The sequence below is a fragment of the Stegodyphus dumicola genome, chromosome 12 (genome assembly GCF_044657685.1).
Source record: "Stegodyphus dumicola isolate Sdum_Otavi_A_Nest chromosome 12, ASM4465768v1".
NCBI classification, from domain to species: Eukaryota; Metazoa; Arthropoda; class Arachnida; order Araneae; family Eresidae; genus Stegodyphus; species Stegodyphus dumicola.
In genome coordinates, this window is record NC_140779.1 from 49362760 (window position 1) to 49386840 (window position 24081).

Here is a 24081-nt window from a genome sequence, read left to right on the forward strand (position 1 = left end):
TTTTTTTAATATTTCTATGGAAAAAAATCATTGTAAAATGTAGTGGTAGTACTAAAGTTTTTCAATTTCTGTATAGGTGGTACTCTTTAGTCAGAAGATTCAGAACCGCTGCATTATAGTATTGAGTTCACGATCTCCCGCAAAGTCCATTTGAGTACAGATAGTACAGATCGCAAGTGTAAGTACAGATAGTTTTATAATTCTAAATAATAAAACGCTCTTTAAAGATAATTTTGATACGCTTAAAGTTAAAAATTATCAAAATTTAATACATTAAAACGTCGATTAACATGAACTTGAAGTTACGCATTTCCTTATTTTCCCGTACCCACCAACGGCCGGGCGTTCCTATAGTTGTCGCTGAACACTGGTAGTTCCGATCTTGGTTCGATTCCAGGCGAATGACCCGACTGCATTGGCGTTTTCGTAGTTTTTCCCATGTGTAACGTGCATACGATCCAGTTTCCTTAGAAATCCCTCCAGAAAGCATCCCTCTCCTTAATCAGATAGTCCTTGCCTAGGATACCAAATCTTATTTCCCCTCCCGCTTCGTATCCTGCTACCCACCTTGCAGATCATTTTGCCCGTATTTATCAGTACACAAAAATATGGAGACTTTCTACAACAGAAGTTCCATGCATAAATTCGATTTCTAGTTTTCCTCTAGAGAAATTTCGCGAACGAAACGTCAACCAAAATGAGTTCACGTAAACCACTACTGAAGAAGTCAACGCTTCAGATCCATCAGAAAAACATGGGAATCGTAAGCATGAGAGATGACGTCGGCTGAACTTCAAAAGGGTTATACATTTTGAAGAACGCAGACTAAGGAGGAACGCGTTTTAGCTATAACGAAAGTATTATTTCTTGTTATGAAAATATTTTAGTGGTAAAAAGACAGACGAGTTTGTTAAATCTTATGAAGCAATCAGTATCGAAATTACTTTGCTTTTGGTGCAAATTTAATATTTTGTGTTGATAGATGTAAGCCACATTCTTTATTAAAAACTTTTTCCTAAATGATTTTTTTAAGTCTGCGATCCTATTTTGTATTTAAAAGTAGACGTCAACCCGGATATAAGCGAATGTCCCACTTAGGTAACCTTCCTCGATACCATCTATCACAAGACTTTGGGAAATTTATTGCATCCATGCCATATTATTGCATTCATTACACATGGTTTGGTTTCATTTATTTAATTATGGCAAAGTACTCAAGAGCTATATGTCCAAGGGAAAGGATGCTTTCGTGGAGAACTTTTTAAGGAAAACTGGCTCGTATACACGTTACACATGAAAAGGCCACGAGAATGCCCTTGCAGCCAGTCCATTCGCCGTGATTCGGACCCTTGACAGAACTATTAGTGTTCAGCAACTTTACCGCTCAGCCGCTGGTGGGACTATAGTAATTCATTGCATATATGTGTCGACTTCAACGTTATTCAGTTTCCTTTTCAACGACTATCAAAATTCTAGTGAATTGGCTGAAATCCCGTCGTTTAGTAAGCTCTCATAGCTAAGTAACTACTGTAGCTCATGCATATTTCACCCAAACAAAATTTTTGTATACGAGTTAAATTAGAAGCCGTTATCCTTACAAAATGGAACTTGAAACTCTTCAGCGTATCATGCCTAAATCTGCTATAGGAACTTGCAACACGTTTGCAAAAAACTGAGAAGAATCCGCGTTGCCAGAATACATTAAAGCTTCCTTCTAAATTTACCAATAATTGCTTAGTACTACGTATGTGGGCATTCTTGCATATCTGTAAATGTTTCATTTTTGTTCACTCATTTGCTGTCAATAAAATGTGAGCAAGCAAAACATTAGTTTTCGCGTTAAAAATTCATCTCGGAGGAAACTAAATTATCAAGTGCAGCATTATAATCTGAAGCAGTTCTTTTGAGGGGGGCTAGTCTATGCACATCCAGAGAAAAATATTATGAATTTCTCTGAAATCAATTCTTTTACTATATCTTAGAATGCTAAAATCATGGTCAATTCATGTAATAATGCCCAAAAGTCCTATTAATAAAAGGGGCTTGCTCGGAAAGTGATTATTTAAATTCTAGTCCATTAACTTGTCAAAATGTGATTAGTTACACTTTGGAGATGTTTACAATGTATAAAACTTATTTCGAAAATTTTTAAATATTTCACTGTTAATCTAGTTTACATTGCACTTGCGCATTAAAAGGTATTCGATGATAATCTGTTGGCGCCTTTCAGCGACGACAGGAAATAAACAGGGTCTGATTACCAACGGTTATTCTCAAGTAATCTCGTTCAAAATATTAGAATATTATTCTCCGCAGCTTTTCTCTACTTTCGTATGACCTCGTTGAATAAGGACGCAAGGAACTTCTGTTGAACTAACTCCCAATTCTTATTCGATCACTTTATCGGCAGTTATTAACATAAGGTTTCCGTCAAGTTCATCGGTGCGAATTTCAGGTAAAATATTCCCACATCTAGAAATAATGGATTGTTTCCACTTCATTTAAAAGCTTTAAGCAAAATACAGTAAAAACCAATTCTATATTAATAAAAGTTGTCTTGAGAACTTTCCTCGGATTAAAAGTTACCCAAAAATGACGAAGTGCAGTTATGCATTTGCTCGAATAGTTCTAACGTTGCGTGCTCAGAACTAGGGAGTTGAACAGGAATAAAATAAAAATTATTTCCACAAGAATTCGGAAAAATTACGGTTGCCAAAACTCTCGTAGTCGTTAAATGTCAAAGGTAATATATTTAATTAATGTATGAGCGAGTATCGCCTATCACCCAAGAACTGCTTACATGTATGAACAAATGGAATTGGTTAAGTATATATTACCATTTCACCCAGAAAGCCCCTTCAAGGGAATCTGGAAACCGAATAAAATCTTAACCTTGTTAAGATCTATACTTGAAATGTGAATAATACTCAATTCAGTCCACGTTAAGATTAATGAAAACTTTAATACATAGAACGAAACATACCTTCTTTCTCCATTTGAACTTTAATCCCACAGGGTTCCGATTTTTTGCAGTGTACGCTTTAAAAAGCTGGTAATCTGGAAAAGATTCAACGAATTACTTTTAAATTCAGATCGTAGAGTACCTAATATTTTTCGATTACGACTTTTTTAGCTTATTACGTGCTCCACCTTGAGGTACTGCACGGACAGGGACGGATGTCCCGGGGAGGTCTTTTTAACGTAAAGTAGCTCGTATCCACGTTACACAGGGGGAAAACCCAGTAAACTCCCATGCAGCCAGCCTGTTTGCCAGGACTCGAACTACCAAAATTCAGTGGCTTTTACTGCTCGGTCGCTGGTGAGCTTCGATTATGATTTCAAGAATGTTAACAAATATTTCATTCTGATTGCTTAACTTGTCGCGATTCTGAATACTGGTCAATCCCCCATGGATAAATTTCATACGCTTGTAGGTTTGGTTTATTTGATTATGGCATAGCACTGGAGGGTTATTTACCTAAGGAAAGGGATGCCTTCTTGGAGGACTTTCTAAATGCATAGGATTGCATAACTTTTACCTGGAAGGGAGTGATGGAAACAGTTGAATATTAATATAATTGATGAAATTAAAGTATTCGGTATGAACCATTCACAGAAAGTTAATAACAGGAATGCAAGAACCTGTCCTTTCTTAAATGAATTGAACGAATTAAAAAATTTAGTTTTCTTTAAGCAGGTTTGCACAAGCGATTAACAGCTCACAGAACCAAGTTGAGATCAGACTGCATAACTTACTACATAATAGTGAGTTGAAAAGGTATAGGGGTAGAACAAGTTTTAGACATTTTTTAAAAGAATAAATACTTAAATATATTTATTACATACGATATTTTAAATTAAAAAGCTAAAAAATCAAAAACTTATTAAAAATAATGCTAATTTTACATTTTTCGTGTACAAACGAGAATTTAATAATCAAAAATGAAACGGGGCACACAAACATTTTTAAAAATTAAAAATTGCTACTGAGCGACCCTTTTCATGAATACGCCTAGTCTTCTATGCATGGCTTTTTTTATTTATATTTGCAAGATTTTGATTCATATTTGCTTCTATTTTTTCCCATTTCGTGGAGTTTTCTTTTGAGTGCATTTCTGTTGGAAATACGCTCGGCAAGATTGAACACTGCACTAAACACAAGTTTTGATCATAAAGGGATAGCTATATAAAATCCACAATTTAAAAATATGAGCATTATGCTTCGGATCATAATCTTTACAAGGTTTTAGTGCAAAAAAGGCCCAATTTTTTGGTGCTGTATTTTGAATTTTGTTTCCAAATGCATAAAATTATCAATTTTGCCATCAATATTCAGTATAATTCTTTCAACTGACTCCTTTACAAAATACACAGAACGTTATAAAATACTTATGCTTAATTTTAGAAGCTACATCTGAAATTTTATGGACTTCTGTAGATCTTTGATCTAATTTATAGAAAACAGAGTCCCAGTTCTAAAAGATCTAAAGAAGTTGAAGTTTAATGTTTATTTTCTTAAATAGAATTCTGTAACAGATTCTCGTAAGTGGTTCATGATAGTATTCTATAGAGTCCAACTAAAAATGAAACATTGCAACTGTCGACGTGAATAATAGGATTTTATATTTGTTTTTGTGTTTATTTTGGACTTAATAATGCAGTCTTTCCTTTCACAAAGTTGTGTATCAGTTCAATGTTACCAGTCCCCTTTCCAGTCAGATTTCACTCCAACTTTTCACGTTTGGCAGTAAGTATCCTTCAGTCTTCAGTTGAACAGAAAGAACATAGAAATTTTTCCTTCCACTGTTTAACAGGCACTAAAAACAAAACTACAATATTTAACCTGATGTCCTCTTGTGCAGTACTGATTAACAGTGAGAAAGTTTCTTCTGAAGTTATAATCCCGATTTCAGAACCATTTGTTTTCATAAATGCGAAAGATTGGATTTTCTAAAGCAGTGTTCACATAAAACCTTCAAGTCGCATTTCAATCAAATGACTGAAATTTTCGTATGATAAACGAATGTCTTGTATTGTCATCAACCTCTCGAAAGAAATTTTGTATCTATTTAGTTATACTCCTTTCTGAAAGACTAGACTAAATAATAGAAATTCTAGCAAACATCATGAAATTTGTATTATATTTCAAGATGCAATATCAGTTTGAAAACCAAACTTCAAGGAAGAACTTTATGAAAAACTTTGAGAAAGCTTTAAAGGAAAATGATAGCTATTTCAATTTTCATTATGGTACTAAATGTCAGTTGGATGTTCCTGAAGTTTCCGAAGTCCAGCTGGTCTGATCTTAACTGTTGTGTATCTATTCATTGTACTAGTTGCGTATACAAGTTCATAGCGTTTTTATATACAGGAGACACTAAGTTCTCAAGAATTCGTTGCACGTTGTTCTTTAATCAGTAGCTGTATATTCGTAAAAACGAGATTTCGATTTTCAGCATATTTGTCTATTTTGCAGACAAAACAAGATACCAACATCAAAGTAACATCAAAGTGGATACCAAGTTGAAGAGTTCTGGCACATTTTACTCTTCGAGTTTAATCGAGGATCAAATGCAACAGGAGCTCCAATTATTAGTCTTTGATAAAACTACTCCTGAAACATGCAAAGTAATAACTCAAAACGCCAAGAGTTTTACATGCAAGACATCGAAAACTTCGCAAAACCTTTGCTCCAGTTAACGAAGACGTTAAAAAGAATGAAGTTTGCAACGTCCTCATTTAAGAAAATTTTGTTTTAATTTCCTCAACATAAACATGTGAAATTCTCGAGTTTTTTTTTTTTTTATTATTTGAGGTAATAAGAGACAAGGTGGTATGAAGGGGTAAAAGACATCTGCTCTATTAATACGGTGTGTGCATTTAATTATGGCAAAGCATACTAGGGCTATCTGCCTAAGGGAAAGGATGCCTTCGTGGAGAACTTTCTAAGGGAAACTGGCTCGTATATACGTTACGCATGGGGAAAACAACGAAAACACACATGCAGTCAGCCCGTTCGCGGGATTCGAACCTCGGACCGAACTACCAGTGTTCAGTGACTTAACTGCTTGGCCGTTGGTGGGCCTATTAATACGGTATGCTCACTAAATACTATTGGAACTTTATAAGTGTTTGCCCTAAACTATGAATGCATTATGCTTACTTAACGATTATTTTGTATCATGTCCTTAGAAGTTTTCTTAGGTATCTTTCGTAACTAGAATGAGCAGTTTCGGTCAGACTAACAGTTTAGTTATGAAATTGAACTCAGTTTGAAAATCCTATTTGTACCTTATTGTGTAAAATCTAAATGAAATATTAAAGTTGGCTTATATAGCAATTTAACTCACCTGGATATGGTAGTTGTGAAATTCTGAAGACTTTGTAATGCTCCTTTCCAATGTTTTCGACAGAACGCAGTCTGCAAAACAGGCCAAGTGTTAGAATTCAATAGCGAGATTCTTTAGATTTACAGAGAAACAGCTGAATAACTTACGCCTTCGGACATTCCACTTTTTTTGCCCTTACATCACATAGATAACGCACTCCCAAATATTTGAGGAGCTCTATATCCTTTTTCATTTCTTCCATTAGCTGAGCACTTCTGAAAGGGAAAGACGAGTTAATGATCTTCAGGAACATGTAAAAAAATTTTAATATATAAAACGTTTGATTACTTAAAAAGATTAAGCTACAGAAATTTCGTGTTTGAGGTAATTAAAAGCTAAATGCTATCGATAATTACATAGTGCAAGTTTTTTGCTATAAATTTATAACTTGAAATTCTGAATGTACCGATTTACATGAAATTTAAATTTATGTTGAATATTTTTCAAAAGTACGTTTTGTTACAGAAATAAAGCTAATAATTTACTAAGCATTCATTTAAATATAGGTTTCTGAAAGTACATTCTCTATCTAAAAATAGAGAAGCGATTCTTTGTTTTTAATGTAAATTATTCAATTTTATCATATTTGGTCATCAAAAAGAGTATGAGCAGTATAATTTGTGTATATATAAAAACCAAAAATTTCTATGAACCTTTATGAAAACGTAGTGTACAGACAGTGAAAGTTTATGAGCCGAAAACGATGCTGTCTAAACGAAGTCCGTTGCATTGCACGCACTCTCCAAAACAAAAACGAAGATTAATAATAACGCGTCCACACATTTCCCTGTAGATCAATCTTAACTGCGCCTTGATTTGAATCTGCTGGATTATTCTCGTAGACTTTACTTTTAAAGAAACTACAGGAAATAATGCAGAGGAGATAAATCGGAGATTCTAGAATGCCAATTAATATTAGCTCTTCTTGAAATCGCTTTATTCGAAAATAACTGTTGACCAGTTTCGATTGCCTGATTTAATGTGTGGCATGGGGCACCATCTTGCTGAAAACAAGTTCTTTTAATGAAAGCCTTGAAACTGCTGCAGAGATGGCATAAAAAACTGTCGCAGCAATTGCATAATATAGCTGAGTATTAACGGTTCAGGATTTGCCCATTTTGACCCTCGAAAATGTGCGATCTATTGAAGCCCATACGACCACTTTGGAGCTTCAATGGATCGCACATTTTCGAGGGTCAAAATGGACAAATCCTGAACCGTTAGATCGTTGGGGCTGTGCAGTAGACTCATGCATTCTGAGAGGATTACTGTCAAATCAGTACCTGAAATTTTGCTTCTCTTCATGGCCGTGAGATGAAAATTAGCCTTATTGCTAAGTAAAATGTAATCGAATTCATAAAACCGTTCCATCATCTCAAGATCTCGTTGACAGAACCAAGTCATGCACTGCAATCCGTTGCTTTTAATTCTTGCACCACTTTTATTTTATAAGCATGGAGATGCAAGTCTTTGTTCAAAATGTTATTTAAATATGACTTTTTAACATTAGTCGTCCGACTTCATTTTCTCAAAGATCCTCTATAACCATTTGTCGTATCTCTTCGATGTTTGCAGTATTCCTTACAGATCGTAAACGGCTCGGTTTGTGCATTTTCACTGTAAAGCCAGTAGTTTCAAACATTCGAATTCATTTTCTAATAACATCAGGGCTAGATAAGCTAATGTATCGGAAATGGTAATGCGCGCAATACTGATGGCATGCTATCACGATAAAATTGTTTCGATAAAATGCCCGTACGGAAAAAGCATATTGCTCTTCGGTAAACAGCTCCATCACAACTAAAATTCCTTGTACCTCTTTACAATTCAGCCCCCAACCACGACTGCCGCTGTTGGTTCATTTCTCAGTAAATAGTCAAAATGCTGATACCCTTTCTGGTTGCACTTTATTTCAGTTCAGTCTCGATTCCACTGCCGCACATTGTACTTTCTGTAGAGCTAAAAAGCAGTTAAACTAATCTTTACAAAAATTATTGATTTTTATATAAAAGAAGATTAAACTTTTTCAGTTAGAATGAGTAACTGTCCATTTAATAACTAAATATATTTTACAAAAAATTAGTCTTTCCGATAGTATTTGGAAATAGAATTGAAAGATTTGTTTATAAAAGTTGAGATACGCGTATTAAAATCTCAGTTCAACGGAATCCCTTCTTACCACTTGAAGCCGTGTCAAAGGAAGATCCATGAGCTATACTGCAAAATCTAAATTCAAATTTCATTTAAAAAAGGTACTTAGAGGTTTACGTAAACTATCTTAGAACTATTACTTTCCTTTTATTTTGCAGCAGGCTGTACCTAGGAGCTTGATTTCCAAATGAATAAAGAAATAATGTAAGTAATAGCATTCATTCGCATGAATATTACTCGTAAATAAACCCCGTTCTTCTGTAGCAGTAAAGGAAAAAAATCGGGCGAATATCGCTGTTGACGATATAGTGAATAGCGGAGGTTTGATTTCCACATAAGGTTTCGCTGCAACAACCTTTTACTACCCTTGGCAGGTGTAGTTAATTATTCCATGTGGTGCACCCTATGAAAAATTTTCGATGATGAGACAGCTAATTGGGTTCTGCCATACCTGGTGGATACCTAATGACCAAGTGTCCAACTGCTTGTAAAAATAAAAGTTTTTATTTGATCAGGCACGCGAGGACTATTTGCCTACAAAAGAAACTGCACAGTATTTATATTACACATTGGGAAATTTACAACAACGTCCGTGTATACAGTCCATTTCACTGGAATCGAACTCAGGTTAAACTACCGATGTTCAGCAACTGGTGGGCCACAGAAGAAAAGAGCTGGATGCTTGATCTCTTTTGTATGATTTTAATCCTTGCTTACATCATAAAAAAGGAACCTGATCAGATTAATATTGATTATAAAGAATACATGTTAAGTAACAACTTAAAATCCAATTACGGTGTCATGTACGTTCAGCTAAAAGAGACGCCAAAGAAAATGATTGGAATCCGGCTTTAAGTGGTGTGGTGTGGTGTATTTAATTATGGCAAAGCACACTAGGGCTATCTGCCTAAGAGGAGGGATGCCTTTCGTGGAGGACTTTCTAAGGGAAACTGGCTCGTATACACGTTACACATGGGGAAAACCACGAAAACACCCATGCAGCCAGCCCGTTCGCGGGATTCGAACCTCGGACCGAACTACCAGTGTTCAGCGACTTTTTTATCGCTCGGCCGCTGGTGGGCCCGGCTTTAAGTACAAAGGAAGTTACTTAATATTTCTGATAACTAAAATATGCAAAAAGTTCAGAATAAAAATTATTGCATAAAAGTCGGTACTCTGTTATCAGGACTGCATTCAGAAGTATATGTATGTGTGCACATGTGTATGCACACAAATATATGTATGTATCTTCATGCATTAAATGAACTCGTACTTTCATACATACATGCATACATACATACAGTTCTGAATCCGGTCCCGATAACAAAAGAGTATCCAAAATTCAATGGAAATAGCAAAATTAAATTCGATTTTTGATTTAAAAATTTCATTGAAGAAAACGTCTAATCGGTCATGGTTGAGAGTTTAAATTATTCTTACTTGCATAATTTATATGGAAGATATTTTTGTAAGTTCTAAACCCCGATTTTCTTATTAAAGTGAGCACGCGATACTAAAATTAGAGGAAATATGCGACAATTAATGTGTACGAGAAAGGTTTATCCAAAGGACAAAAGTCACTTGATAGGAAGAATTCCGACAATTTTCAATTATAATTATTCTATTATAATAAAGTAATATTAAGCTTTAAGTTATTCTTCGAAAAGATGACAGCCATGTTTGTTTTCATTGGCTAAAATTAGTTCCAATTCCGTATTGAAAATAGAAACCATGTTACAGAACTTTGATCATTTGCATCGAACAATTTACAAGAGTTTTAAAGTTGATGATCAATAAATTATAGCAAAATGATCAAGCTTTTCTAATCTTGTATTATTGTATTGGCTATTACCTAGGCTACATATCAGTAAACTGCGGAGACATTTTTTCAGCATAATCAAAACAGTAGGGGAAAAGAATTTTATGGCTTTTTAATAATTTTATGGATTTTTTAGCTATTTAGAAATTTCAGGTGAAGAATTTTTTTAATGGCTTTGCACCATTACAAGGCCGAATGTTGTAGCCATTTCATTGTGGAAATACCCAATAGGTGGCTACCGTTGCCTCCTTTGAAGGAACGGATAGCTACAACCATGTCTTCTCCGGGATTCGATCTCGGGCCCATCGCTATGGTAGTCACCTACCGGCTGGGAATCGCAGCAGTAGAAATAGTTTAAATATACTTACAACAATATATAGACTGAAGTCGGAATATTCACCTCGTATTCAAAGTCGTCTTCCATATTTAGCAAGTAGCTGCAAAAGAATATACAAGTGTGTAAATAATTAGGTTTTAATTACAAAATTCATAAAAACGTCTAGACATTTCATGAAGAATTTTAGTTGTAAATGAATTTTCACACGTTAGAAGACTTCAATTTAAAACTTTATCTGCAATGCGCTTTGAAAAGATACGCATCTTAAGCTCATTTGGAATAGACAATTTACGGTTAGCAAGGTTATGGATGGCAATCCTCATAAGAAACCGTAGAGCATGTGGAAACTGGTTTATGATATTATGCGATGTAGTGAGCTGGTTCAGCTAATAAAGGCTGAAATGAACTAGTTTTGCTGTTTTAACGAAGTATTTAAAGTACTAAAATTTTAATTTGAAAATTTACTTACTCCGCTATATATTCTGAAAGCTTAAAAATTTCTCTGTACTCAGGATCAAGTGGATGACTAATCCTGCAAAAGGAAAGACATCGATATTGTTTAGTCATTTTTAATTGAAAAACTAATAAAGCTTTCAGACACTGAGTGAAGAAACAATACTTTTTAGTCAGATTATTAACAATGAAAATATTTCAAAGGATTTATGAAATCAATTTTTCCCTTAAAAGTAGTCACAATTAGCAATAAAATTCAAGCTTTAGGTTAGGTAATTTGATTAAGCACTCGACGGCTGTCTTTAAAGAAATGACCTCTTTGCGAAGGGCGATAAAGTGTTTTCATCTATTTTTAGATGTTTCATCCATTTTGACGTATTTTTAGGTACAGAAAGTTCATAGTGAGTTATATACTTATTATAAATTACTTGCACTTGTGCATTAAGTCAATTCTTGTTGATCGTTATGATCTACACTGAAAATTTCAAATATTGCTCGTTTTCAAGTATGAATTTTTGATAGCTTTGTTATAGATAGTAAATAGATTTTAGATAGTCATCACAATGTAACTAATTTTTAAAAATTACCAACTTTTCTAATCCACCAATTCATTGTGTCGAGAAGCAGAAGGTTCTGTTTGCAATTGTTCGAAGCCTTATGTACAACAGCATGTTTCCTCAGCCCAGCTCCAACTTTGACAAATGACCTAGAGACACGGATGCAAGGGCCTTGTATCCCTCTTGCCCTGCCATCAATCTCTCGAAAGGATTTCCATCTAGACTTTATTTAAAGTATTCTCATTCAGCAAAGACTATGCAAACACCTAGGCCTTCGGAATTCGAATCCAGCTGCAAAAGTTAAGGCAGCCGACACTGCTAATCAATACAGAAAGTAGGGAAATTAAACGTTTGGGAACAGCGGAAGGGAAGGCCCGCTTTGGTTGAGTATTAGAAAATATCCATACAATACTTTAGTGTTATCAGGAAATTTCTCTGCCTGACTACATTTATTTAAAGAAATGTCGAGGCAAAACTAGTTGGCGATTGTCAGGAATGTACTTCCGGGAGGAAAATGCCAAAACATGTAAAGCATCTCGAAGCTTCATTCAAATGTCTGCTAGTAAAAGAACTGACGAAACTATTTTGAAAGCCAATTGTGCGCGTCGATTTAAGTCCAAGTTGGTAGGAAAAAGCCTTAATTCTAGATTGACTAGACACTGCTCCGAGATAGGTAAAGTAAAAGAAAGCTGTTGTGTAATTTGAAGAAAAGGGCTAGAGGGCGCTGTTGCTCGCTTAGTTGTAAGAGAATAAAGTTTGTTCATGTTGAAGGCGGCGGCCTAAGAATACGCTCTGTATATAGTAATTAAAATATTATTAAAATGAAAAAGTGTTAAAATTAGTGAACTCACTGAACCACCATCATCTGATTTGGAGATGCACAAAATTATTAGATGGTGCATCGGCGTAAGGAATTAAGGCTTTGTGAAGATTTTAGGTGTTCGATCCAAGTGTTTCGATTTCAATGGATATTTCATATTCAAGGGCCAATGGAATTCCAAATAAAGGTAGGGAAATCTTAAATTAATTATTTAGTGATTATTTGTAGTACATTAGTAAGTATTTATTATTGCTGTCGTGGGTGTATTTAAATTAAATAAAATGGAAGAGAAGTTAGATAGATTGAAACGTAAACGTTCCACATTGAGATCGTCTGTTACAAGGTTAATTAAAGTGACTGAAGATAAATTAAAAATTGAAGAAGAGGAAAATTCGATTAAAGAATTACGAGAATTCTTTGAATTATTAACCGAAAAGAAAAATAATTTGAGAACGCTTGATGATGAAATACTAGAGTTAATTGATGTTAACTTAATTGAAGAAGATTGTAGTATAAGCGAAGAATACAATCACAAATGTATAATTGCTTGTAGTCAAATTAAGCAGTTTCTAGGTGCGGTTACCGCAGTACCGCCAGCGAGGAATCCCCAAAGTTCTGATTTAAACCAGTCTAGTGGTAATTTAATTTTGCATGTAAGTTCCAGTTCTAGTGGGAGTAGTACGCTGAAATTACCAAAATTAATGATTGATAAATTTTGGGGAGACCCCAAACAATGGAATGAATTTTGGAATAGTTTCGAAAATTCGATACATAAAAACGAAACGCTTTCAAAAATACAAAAATTTGTATACTTAAAAACGTTCTTAACGGGACAAGCTTCGAATGTTGTGTCAGGCTTTGAGTTAACAGAAAGTAATTATGATAGATGTGTAGCATTACTAAAGGACAGATATGGTCGAAAAGACTTGATCATTAATTCATTCATGAATAAAATTCTCAATTTAGAAGCCGTTAAAAATTCTGCTAACGTAAAGGCTTTACGTAAATTATATGACGAATTAGAAGTTTCGATTCGTAATTTAGAAACTTTAGAAGTAACTTCTGGCTCATATGGACATTTATTAATTCCAATATTATTAAAATTAATTCCGGACGATTTAGTTTTGGAATTTAATCGGCAAAGACGATCGAAAGATAAAGTTGAAGTTTCGGAATTAACACAATTTATTAAAATGGAAATAGAATGCAGGGAAGTTTCAAATCTAGTATTAAGCGAAAGGAAAAATCCTGTGCCTCCGCGAGTCGATCAATCAAAATATGAAACTAGAAAATATGTAAAAAATACACCCACGGCTGCATTTCATACTGCAGTTAACCGAAAATGCATCTTTTGTGATAATTTGCACGAGTCATTTAAATGCGAAGTGAATGTTTCTGATAAATTAAAGAAACTAAGATCCGAAAACCGCTGCTTTTCTTGTTTTAAAAAATTCCATACATCAAAAAGGTGCAGAAATAAAACTAAATGTAATAAATGTGGCGGTATGTATCACAATGAATCGATTTGTACTAATAAATCCCTTGTAAACAAAAATTCGGAACAAGGTTATTCCGAAAATGCAACTGAATCTCTGACTTTGAATTCTGAGGAAAGAAATAAAGTTCAAAACTTAAAATTGATTGCTTCTGTTCCTCAAGGTGATAATAATGACTGTAATGCCAGGGAAATATTATTACAAACTTGTACAGTTTATGCTTGTTCTAAGTATAAATCAAAATTAACTAGATTAATTCTTGATCAAGGCAGTCACAGATCCTTTATAACGAAAAAATTGGCCGACCATTTAAAACTTACTCCAATCCGTTATGAAAGACTTTCTGTTTATTCATTTGGTGCGACGAAGGCAATGAATCATTCCTATCCGGTCGTTGAAATCGAAATTCAGAATTGGAAACAAAATAATAAAATAAAAATTGAATGTTTGATCTCGGATGTTATTTCCTCGGCGTCCATCAGTGTGCCTAGTAAACAAATTGCAGACTTCATGGAGCGTATGGGGTTGCAGATCGCTGATTGCGCAAGAGAAAATAACATAGATGTTGAGATATTAATTGGGGGGATGAATTCTGGAATGTAGTTTATTCTGAAACAATTAAAATATCTGAAGGGTTGTACGCTGTCAGTTCTGTGTTTGGTTGGGTTGCCGCAGGAATCAAGAAAAATAAAACAAACAAAAATTGTTCTGAAAATTTAGCGGTAATGACAAACACTGTTGTGTTGAAAGATTTAAAAGGTTTTTGGGAATTAGAACATATGGGAATTAATGATTCTGATGATTATTCCGATATTGACTGCGAAATAGTAGACCAGTTTGAAAGAAATTTGCAGTTTAAAAACGGAAGATATGAGGCAAATTTAATCTGGAAATACAGTCCGAATAATCTAGGAAATAATTTTGAGGTAGCTAAGAAACGATTCGCAAACCTTCACAATAAACTAAGTAAAACTCCGGAGATTTTTCGGGAATATAAAAATATAATTGAGAACCAGATATTAGAAGGAATTGTGGAGGAATGTCCAAATAATGATACAAATTTGGGATATTTTATGCCGCACCGAGCAGTGATACGACCTAGTGAAACTACTAAGGTAAGAATTGTGTACGATGCTAGCTCAAGGACAGAGGACACGAATTCGTTAAATGACTGCCTTGAATCGGGACCTAATCTAAATTCAAATATACTAGACATTATGTTAAATTTTCGTAAGTTTAAGATAGCGTTTTGTGGAGACGTTGAAAAAGCCTTTTTGATGATAGGAATTGCTGAAGGTGATAGAAAATTTCTAAAATTTCTTTGGTTTAATGAAAATAATGACTCCTTTAAGATTATGCAAATGTGTCGCGTAGCTTTCGGTTTGACTATATCTCCTTTCATTTTGGCCGCCACTATGAAATATCACATTCGAAAATATAAAGATAAAATGCCGGACAGTTTCCAAATGTTAAATTCTTCTGTCTATGTCGATGACCTATATTTTGGAGCAGGAACGGTTGAAGATGCATATCGGTTATCTGTAGATGCGGTTAACATATTTAAGGATGCTGGGATGAATTTCAGAAAATTAAGAACTAATTCTAAAGCATTAAACGATTTATGGGTCTCAGATGGGATTAAGGAATCAGATAACAAATTAACTAGTGAATCGAATTTCTTAGGCATGATTTGGAATTCCATTGAAGACAATATAAAGTTAAATTTTAAAAATTTGGTTGATCTTTACATTATGGTAACTTGGCATTTTTTTGGCAAAAATTTGGCGACCAACTCTCCTACAGCAACCCTCTATTTTTTTTTCCTGCCGTCATTTTGTCTTCACGAAGTAAAGACATGTTTCTTTTCTTTTTATCTACTGAACACTTCTTCCAACAATCTACTAGCCGAATTACACTTATGCTAGAAATTTTATCTAACAAAACTGCTTAATCATGACAAATATTCACTGCAAAATTGGGAAAAAGTGCACAATACCATACTCCTTACGCGTTTTTCAAAATAACACATACACATAAACCATGTACACGCCGACTTATTTTTACTTAAAAAAACATCCCAGAATTGCACAAAAATGGCATTGCGCACACTCTTCACTATATCCATGTACACTGCTTTTTTCTCATAAATTAGAAAAATTTCACAAAAATACATGACAATTTTCTCAATCTTTAAACCCGGTAAAAAGAACATATATGAAATGACCTGATCGCGAAAAAGTATTTACCCTTTACAAATATGAACATTTCCACATATAAAATAAGTAAAATATCCAAAAACTTTTGCCTCTAAATCATCTATTACATTATACACGTCACGAACGAATTCATACCGCAAGCATTACAAATACTTAGTATCAAATATTTAAATTATTTCCATGCACGTTTACTTCAACTTAAACGTATACCAAATTCCTACAAACATAAAATTCACAAAATAACTATCATTTAATTAAAATATAATTAAATTCAAAAACACTACTTAAAATATAAATGAGCACGTACATTAAATTAATACATACATAAAAACCCATTTCGAATTCACTTTAGTTACGGCCATGGGATCCAAAAATTCACGAACACTGTTTCACACAACACAGAATAAAGCCAAATACAAAATTTCCAGATTTTTTCCCGATTTCCCCCCTTTTCCGATTAAAGAACCGTAATTCGTCCATTAATATCACATGACATATCTCATGATCTCTCATTTCCCTCACACAAAATAATGCGTAATCGGAACTGAGTACTGCTCACATTATTACCAAAGTGCCAGGTAGTAACATTTATCTCCTCCAAAATGTCGCCAAACTACCAGTTACCATATTGTAAAGATCAACCAAAAATTTAATTGACTTTTCTACTGGAAACGATTTTGTTACAAAAAGGAAACTTTTGCAAAGTATCGCCCAAATATACGATCCATTTGGATTTATTGCACCCTTTGTTATTCGGGCGAAAATTATTATGCAAGAAATCTGGTGTTCCGGTTCTGACTGGGATGAGGTCCTTCCTGCAAAGATTAAGGACAAATTCAACATTTGGCGGGAGGAACTTAATGATTTAACTGAAATATCGATTCAGCGAAATTTCTTTGATGACGATCCAATGAATATAAGCCTTCACCTATTTTCGGACGCTAGTCCTAAAGCATATGGGGCCATCGCATATTTCAGATATTGTACGAGTGATTCTAAAATTAAAACTTCCTTTATCATGTCGAAATGCAGAGTTGCACCTTTAAGAGCAATCACGCTTCCTCGTTTAGAGTTAATGGGAGCACTCGTGGCTGCTGGAATGTATAAATATTTGAAAAAATTTTTTGGTGATTTAATTGAGGATGTTTATTTTTGGAGTGATTCCGAAATCGCCATTACTTGGATTAAAGGTTCGCCAAATAATTGGAAACCATTTATCGCCAATCGTGTTACAGAAATACAGAGTATATGCAACAAAAAATTGTGGAACCATTGCGAAGGGAAACAAAATCCTTCCGATTTACTAACTCGAGGAATTAGTGCTCAGTCACTAGTTAAGAATGATCTGTGGTGGCATGGGCCACACTGGTTACGTTTTCCTACTGAAAGTTTTCCGAAACAAAAGAAATCACAACCAAATTCAGAATCGTTGGAGTTAAGGAAAAGTATTATTCTGACTGTACCTGTGATTAACAATGAATCCCCAATTTTGCATATAGAAAAATTCAGTTCTTTAGGAAAATTACTTCGAATTACTGCCTATGTATTTAGATTTATTGGGAGGCTTCGGAAAAGGTCTACAGAGAATGGACCTTTAAGTGCTTTTGAGATTAAAGCAGCTAAACATTATTGGGTAAAAATTACGCAACGAGAATCGTATCAAGCGGAAATAATTAAGTTATCAAATAAAAAATCAATTCTCGATTCTTCCATCTACTCCCTTAATCCAAGGCTTGATGAGGAGGGAATTCTTCGGTTGAAAGGTCGCATTCAATTTGCAGACTGTCACGAGAATTTAAAACATCCTATTCTATTACCCTCAAAATGCAAGTTTACCGAGTTGATCATCACGGAGTCGCATGAAAGGGTATTCCATGCTGGAGTTAATTCGACACTAACTCAGATCAGAGACAAATATTGGATCATTAAGGGAAGACAGCGTGTTAAGACTATCATCAGCAAATGTGTGATATGCAAACGATATAGTGCTCGTCCTGGGGTACAGGATATCGCTCCACTTCCTCCAGACAGAATCCAAGAATCGCCTCCATTTGCTGTGACCGGGTTGGACTTCGCCGATCCATTTTTTACGAAAGACAGGCAAGGTAAAGTTTACATGCTGTTGTTAACGTGTGCGGTCACTCGTGCCTTATATATAGAGATAGTAACTGATCTCAGCACTGAAAGGTTTTTGCTAGCTTTCCGAAGATTTTTAGCTCGCCGAGGACTGTGTACCACCGTGTACTCCGATAATGCCAAGACTTTTAAAAGAGCTGATAAAGAACTAAAATATATTTTTAAAACTTTGAGTGACTCATCTGTGAAAGAATTATTTTCTGCTAGAGGCATAAATTGGAAATTTATTATTGAGAGGGGTCCATGGTGGGGAGGGTTTTGGGAGCGTATGGTACGAACCATAAAATCCAGCTTGCGAAAAATTATTGGTCGATCATCCCTTACTGTGAAAGAGCTTGAAACAGTGCTCATTGAAATCGAGGCAATGATTAATTGTAGACCAATTACCTACGTGTTTACCGATCCCATTGAACCTTCTCCACTAACACCCTCTCACTTTCTGGTTGGTAGACGATTGCTATCTCTGCCTGCTAATAAAATAACAAATAATTTGACTGGGTCAAGAAATTCAATTATTAAACGATATAAATACCATCAAGATATTTTAAATCATTTTTGGAAGCGTTGGAGATCAGAGTATCTTTTTAATCTGAGATCTGCGAATATTTGTCCTCCACACTAACGCATCTCAGTTTAAAATCAACGATATTGTCTTGATTCATGACGACAAACATCCCAGAAATCTTTAGACAATAGGTAAAATTTTGGAATTAATGCCAGGCAGAGATGGTAAAATAAGATCTTGCATAATTAAAACACCTACTGGTACCTTAAAAAGGCCTATACAATTGTTATATAATATAGAACTTAACTAATGTTTGTATTTTGTATTTTTAGGTTTGATTCTCCTGACCTTGCTGATAGGTATCATTTAATGTTTTGTAAAATTTTATGTGCTTATAATTATGTATGCATGTGTTATATTTAACCATTTCTCCAGGATTTATTGTCGAAATATTAATTGAATATTCTAGAATATATTATTGAAAGATGAACTCTCCACCGAGTTCAGGTGGGGAGTGTTGTGTAATTTGAAGAAAAGGGCTAGAGGGCGCTGTTGCTCGCTTAGTTGTAAGAGAATAAAGTTTGTTCATGTTGAAGGCGGCGGCCTAAGAATACGCTCTGTATATAGTAATTAAAATATTATTAAAATGAAAAAGTGTTAAAATTAGTGAACTCACTGAACCACCATCATCTGATTTGGAGATGCACAAATTATTAGAAAAGCTCCGATTTCTTGGAAAACTTTCAATGTTTTTAACACTGATGAAGATGTTTTCAAAAAGGGCAAGTAGAACTAAAGAAACGGTACTCAATTCTAACAGTTAAGCAGAATAATTTATTTTAATCCTTCGTAATTTCAATTGCAGATAACTTAAATATTTTAGAAGCATGCTATATATATCTTTCCAAGAACAAATGAAATTACATAGTTTTGATAAGAAGTAGACTACAGGTATAATTCAACTTGTATGACTAAAGCACTGAACGATATTAAGTATCTAACTCAGAGAAAACTTTCTCGAACAAATTTAAAAGCAAAATAAAGTAAAATGGGATACAGCGGGTACTCCTAAAAGTAGCATTATATTCATTTAACGCACATAGTGGTGTTCTAAGATTCTTTGATTTGGCCCAAATACCGAAGCTATTACCGTTTTTCTGGTAATTAAGAATCGACTATTTCCCCAATGTTATAGCAACCATTTACGGTTAAGCGCCAGTATTTTTAATTTTAATCTGATTGGAACTAGTGTATTGATTGAGGGCTATGCGATGTGTGGTATGTGTATTACGTACTACAAATCATGTATTTTGAATTACTGGAATTTTAACTGTCGTTAATTGACCTTTGATTTTCGTTAGCTGGCTGTTTTTAATCATTGTCCTGTCACTTCCACAAAGAAGTAAGTTTGGTAAGATATTGTATTTATTTTCATGATTTAAGAGTGAAAGGGTAAGGAAGCTATAGCTGATTGCTGTATGAATGGTGGTTTAATTTTCGCTATTAATGTAGATGCCATAAGTGGCATGTGGAGCCACATTAAACGTGAATTTTCGCAAGCGTCATCTGCGACACTTGTCAGAAGATATTTTAGTATATTCCTACTTTGCAGAGTCTGTGACGTCGCTAATAACAGAATCAGGAGAATGAGGATCGATTCCAGGACTACATGATTTGCATTATGTGCGTGGAGTAGTCATCCGACGCTGATGATGAGACATAGCTAAGAACACGCGAGATGGGTAATTTTGTTGTTTTTGTAGCATACATTTTCAGCGTGTTTCTGAGTAACAGCCATTTTGGAAATATTGCTTTTTTAGCACCATTCTTGGCGTCATAAAAAATCACCAAAAATATCAAGAGGCGCCCTATTGTAAGCTTTTACCTACAGCAGATACTTTATTATGGCTTCTAGCGCTTCTCAACAGCTAAAAATAGCCTTTGAAACGACTGAACTCAAGTGAGTTCTTTCGCTTTTAAACAAAATTATGACAAATTACTTGTCTATGTAGAAATGAAACTCATCAGTAATGACAAGAATTGTTGCTTTGTCATATTCAATAAATGTACGAAAGTTGCAGGCGTTACAGTGAACTGTAACACTTGCCTGAGGCAGATTACATTGTCTTGCACATTTTTTGAAAAATTTTAATGGCAACTTTGAATGTAATATTTATCAAATTGGATCTAAATTACAAGATCTTATATTTAGAATAAATGAAATGAATGTATGAAAATGTGTGAACATCCGACTTCTCCGTTAAGAAATACTTTAATATATATTTTTTTAAATATTATATTTCTTTTTAGAAGAATGTCGACTAACTGAATACAGCGAAACTCCAAAAGATTACTGTGGAAAAATCCTTAGTGAAGGACTTTTGAGGGAAAACAAACTTCGGTTCATAAAAGAATACTGGCATTTTGTTCGTAAACAGAGTGCAGAACATATTAACGTTTTATCTGAAATTCAGTTAAACTTCCTAGGCAAGCAAAAAAAGAGCTTGAAAATTACTTACGCTCTCATTTCAAACACTTGTGAACATAAATGATCACATGCTGCTGCAGAACGACATACAAACTAGAATTGGAAAAAAATGCAAATGCTATAAGTTATCATAGATATAAATACAAACAATTGAATTACTATTCCATTTAATAAGTGTAGTACATCTTTTCGATAACGAATAAAATCCTTATTTGAAATTGAACAATTCAATATTATGAGCTGTAGCGATATCACAAGGACTAAATCTGATCAAACTAATACTAATTTATATCTGAAACGTACAAGTACACGTTACTATAGATCGGGCTCTATCATAAAGGTAAGGCTATGTAAAGAATCTCTTTCTGCTAAACATTAACGACCAGCACACTGATAGAAATCGAGGGTCATTTAAAATAATTCTAGATATTTTAGCTTGGGAATGAATTTGTCCCGAAAATTCAGCAATGAGATATGACCATTGCGAAATGAAACGCATGTTTCATACGCAGATATAAAGAATTAACAAAACCTTGACTTCAGGTTTATTTCACGTTTTGTCAATTTAATGAACAGTTTATGAACTCCGCTCAGAAAAAAATGCAGGTCTTTGCAAAGAAGAGATGGTTATAGTTAGCATTAAAAATACTAAAAGTTAATATAAATGTTAATTTTGAAATATGCTTGAAACCTTAATCAGATTATCTTATCTAACAGAAAATACATTAAATTTTTCTGCTGAAGAAAGTTTTTTTCATTGCTGCGCAATGAAAGCAAATACAATCACGAACTTTTGCCACTTATAAAATTGCACGCATTCGCCAGAAGTTAAATTTTCAAGTCACTTTCTAACCTATCAATAAATTCATCGTTTGAGCCTTAAAGATGCCATTTCTGACTTAATTCTTGAGGAATTTATAGCATATCGTGTCAATGTGGTTTGAGATACTATATAGGCCAAGCTAAAAGAGCGTTAAAGTTTCGTATCAAGAAACACTAATTTTATGTCCGAAAAGAAGAAATTAACAAGTCCTCAATAGCTAATCATAGTTGGAAATTTAATTATAATTTTGAATTTGGATATTCAAAAATTCTTCAGCGAGCTTCAGTTAGTGAATTGGATTTTTTGAAGCTTTTCCCATTCACAAAGTTTTACCTTAATTATTTAATGACCAAGTACAGTCATTTCTAACGTTCTTAAAATTATATTAACTTAATTTCCTTACTATTTTCGGTTACATGGCGCTATTTTCTCGTTCATTTAACTGCCGTAGTGTATACATACGACCGTTGTGACCTCTGCTTTCCAGACCGGCAGATTCCTTTGTTCCTGATGAAGAGGAACCTGTGTACCTGCTTGCCCTCAAAGCTAATTGAGTTCTTGACTAGAATCACAACGAAATTTGTTATTTTTTTATAAGTGTTTTACAGTTTATTTTAAAAGCATTGTTAATAAAATGGTTCTCAAAATGCGCCATTCTATTTTGCACATTATCAGATTAGCTACTGAATTAACTAATCTAACAGATATATTTCTTTAGATAAATTGTTGTTGAAATTAGCTGATGACGAAAACATGTTCTCTCTGGAAATATCAAGGTAGGCCATATATCTTCCTAGATAAAGCTTATTGTGCGTTTTCTGAAAGTACAGCAAATAAAAAAGTATTAACTGCAGATGATTCATTCGGAATGTTTTAAGAATTCTCTATTTTATTTTTTTTAAGAAATTACTCCACTTTCTTTCCTAAGGAAAGAGGTACCTCCATAGAGAACTTTGAGAGAACATTGGCTCATATTTACATAACAGACAAAACTCTACGCCATGTAAGTAGCCTAGTTTACCAGAATTTCAGCCTCTGTCAAACTGTTAATATACAGCAGTTCCATTTGCTTGGTAACCGGCTCTTACTCGCTCCGGCTCTCACCTTTTTAGAGACTGCAACTCAAATTATGGGATTGTATCATTAGGGTACGCAAAGAAGAAAATGGCGTTAGACATGAGAAGAATAACTTCGTTGAGGGAAACAAACCCAAGTTTACATTAGATGTAACACGGCTATCTCAAGCTGCCAGGTATGCTTCGCCACCGTGAATATAATGCGCATTAAATACTAGTTTTCGCGACTTCAGCCAGTTGGCTTCGCCTTAGTGTTATACGACGAAGTAAATAAATCTTTACAGACTTTGCGTATCATGTGAATTTAATTTAAAAAATCTGCAATCAAATTTGCCTCGTTGATGGCCCCAGGTCCAAGAATCTCATCGAAATGACTCTCAGATAACATTAAATCTTTATTTTAAGGAAAAAATTCATTTGAAATGTAAAATATCCACGTCCTCACGAAGATACGTTTTTACGGTACTTTTCCGTTTTGCCGGCGCAAGCGATAAAGTCGCCAATAATGGTACAACCGATGCCAAACTGAATATTCTGGCTGGTAACCTTTTACGCCTCATTTTCAAAACAAGTCGCAGCTTTTTCTTATCAGATTGATTGTTTCTTTCAATACTGGCATATAATTACATAGAATTTTTATCAGATAGTTCAGTTTTATGTCTAAAGCCATTTTCGGTAATTAGATCAATTAGGATGCAATCACAGCGCCTACCCGAAGCCGAAAATATAGAAAAGAAAAGCCAAGGGTTAAATTCATCAATTCTAATGAGAATGCATTAGTGAAATAAAGCACTACAGTTTTACATAATTTCTGA

The 24081-nt window shown here is 34.3% G+C and overlaps 1 protein-coding gene across 4 annotated transcripts in view; it reads right to left on the reverse strand.

Annotated features, from left to right (window-relative positions):
• Window positions 1-24081, reverse strand: part of LOC118184436 (phosphatidylinositol-3,5-bisphosphate 3-phosphatase MTMR14-like) — a 50805-nt gene that overhangs the window by 21225 nt on the left and 5499 nt on the right. For 3 of the 4 annotated variants that reach the window (XM_085827382.1, XM_035354107.2, XM_085827383.1), the window contains 6 exons: window positions 21399-21460; window positions 11166-11228; window positions 10728-10796; window positions 6497-6604; window positions 6351-6421; window positions 2984-3057 (listed from right to left, as the gene is read on the reverse strand). In XM_085827382.1, coding sequence (XP_085683508.1) covers window positions 2984-3057; window positions 6351-6421; window positions 6497-6604; window positions 10728-10796; window positions 11166-11228; window positions 21399-21460 — 447 coding nt within the window. The remainder of the gene's footprint in view (window positions 1-2983; window positions 3058-6350; window positions 6422-6496; window positions 6605-10727; window positions 10797-11165; window positions 11229-21398; window positions 21461-24081) is intronic. The other variant, XM_085827381.1, reaches the window with a different exon arrangement.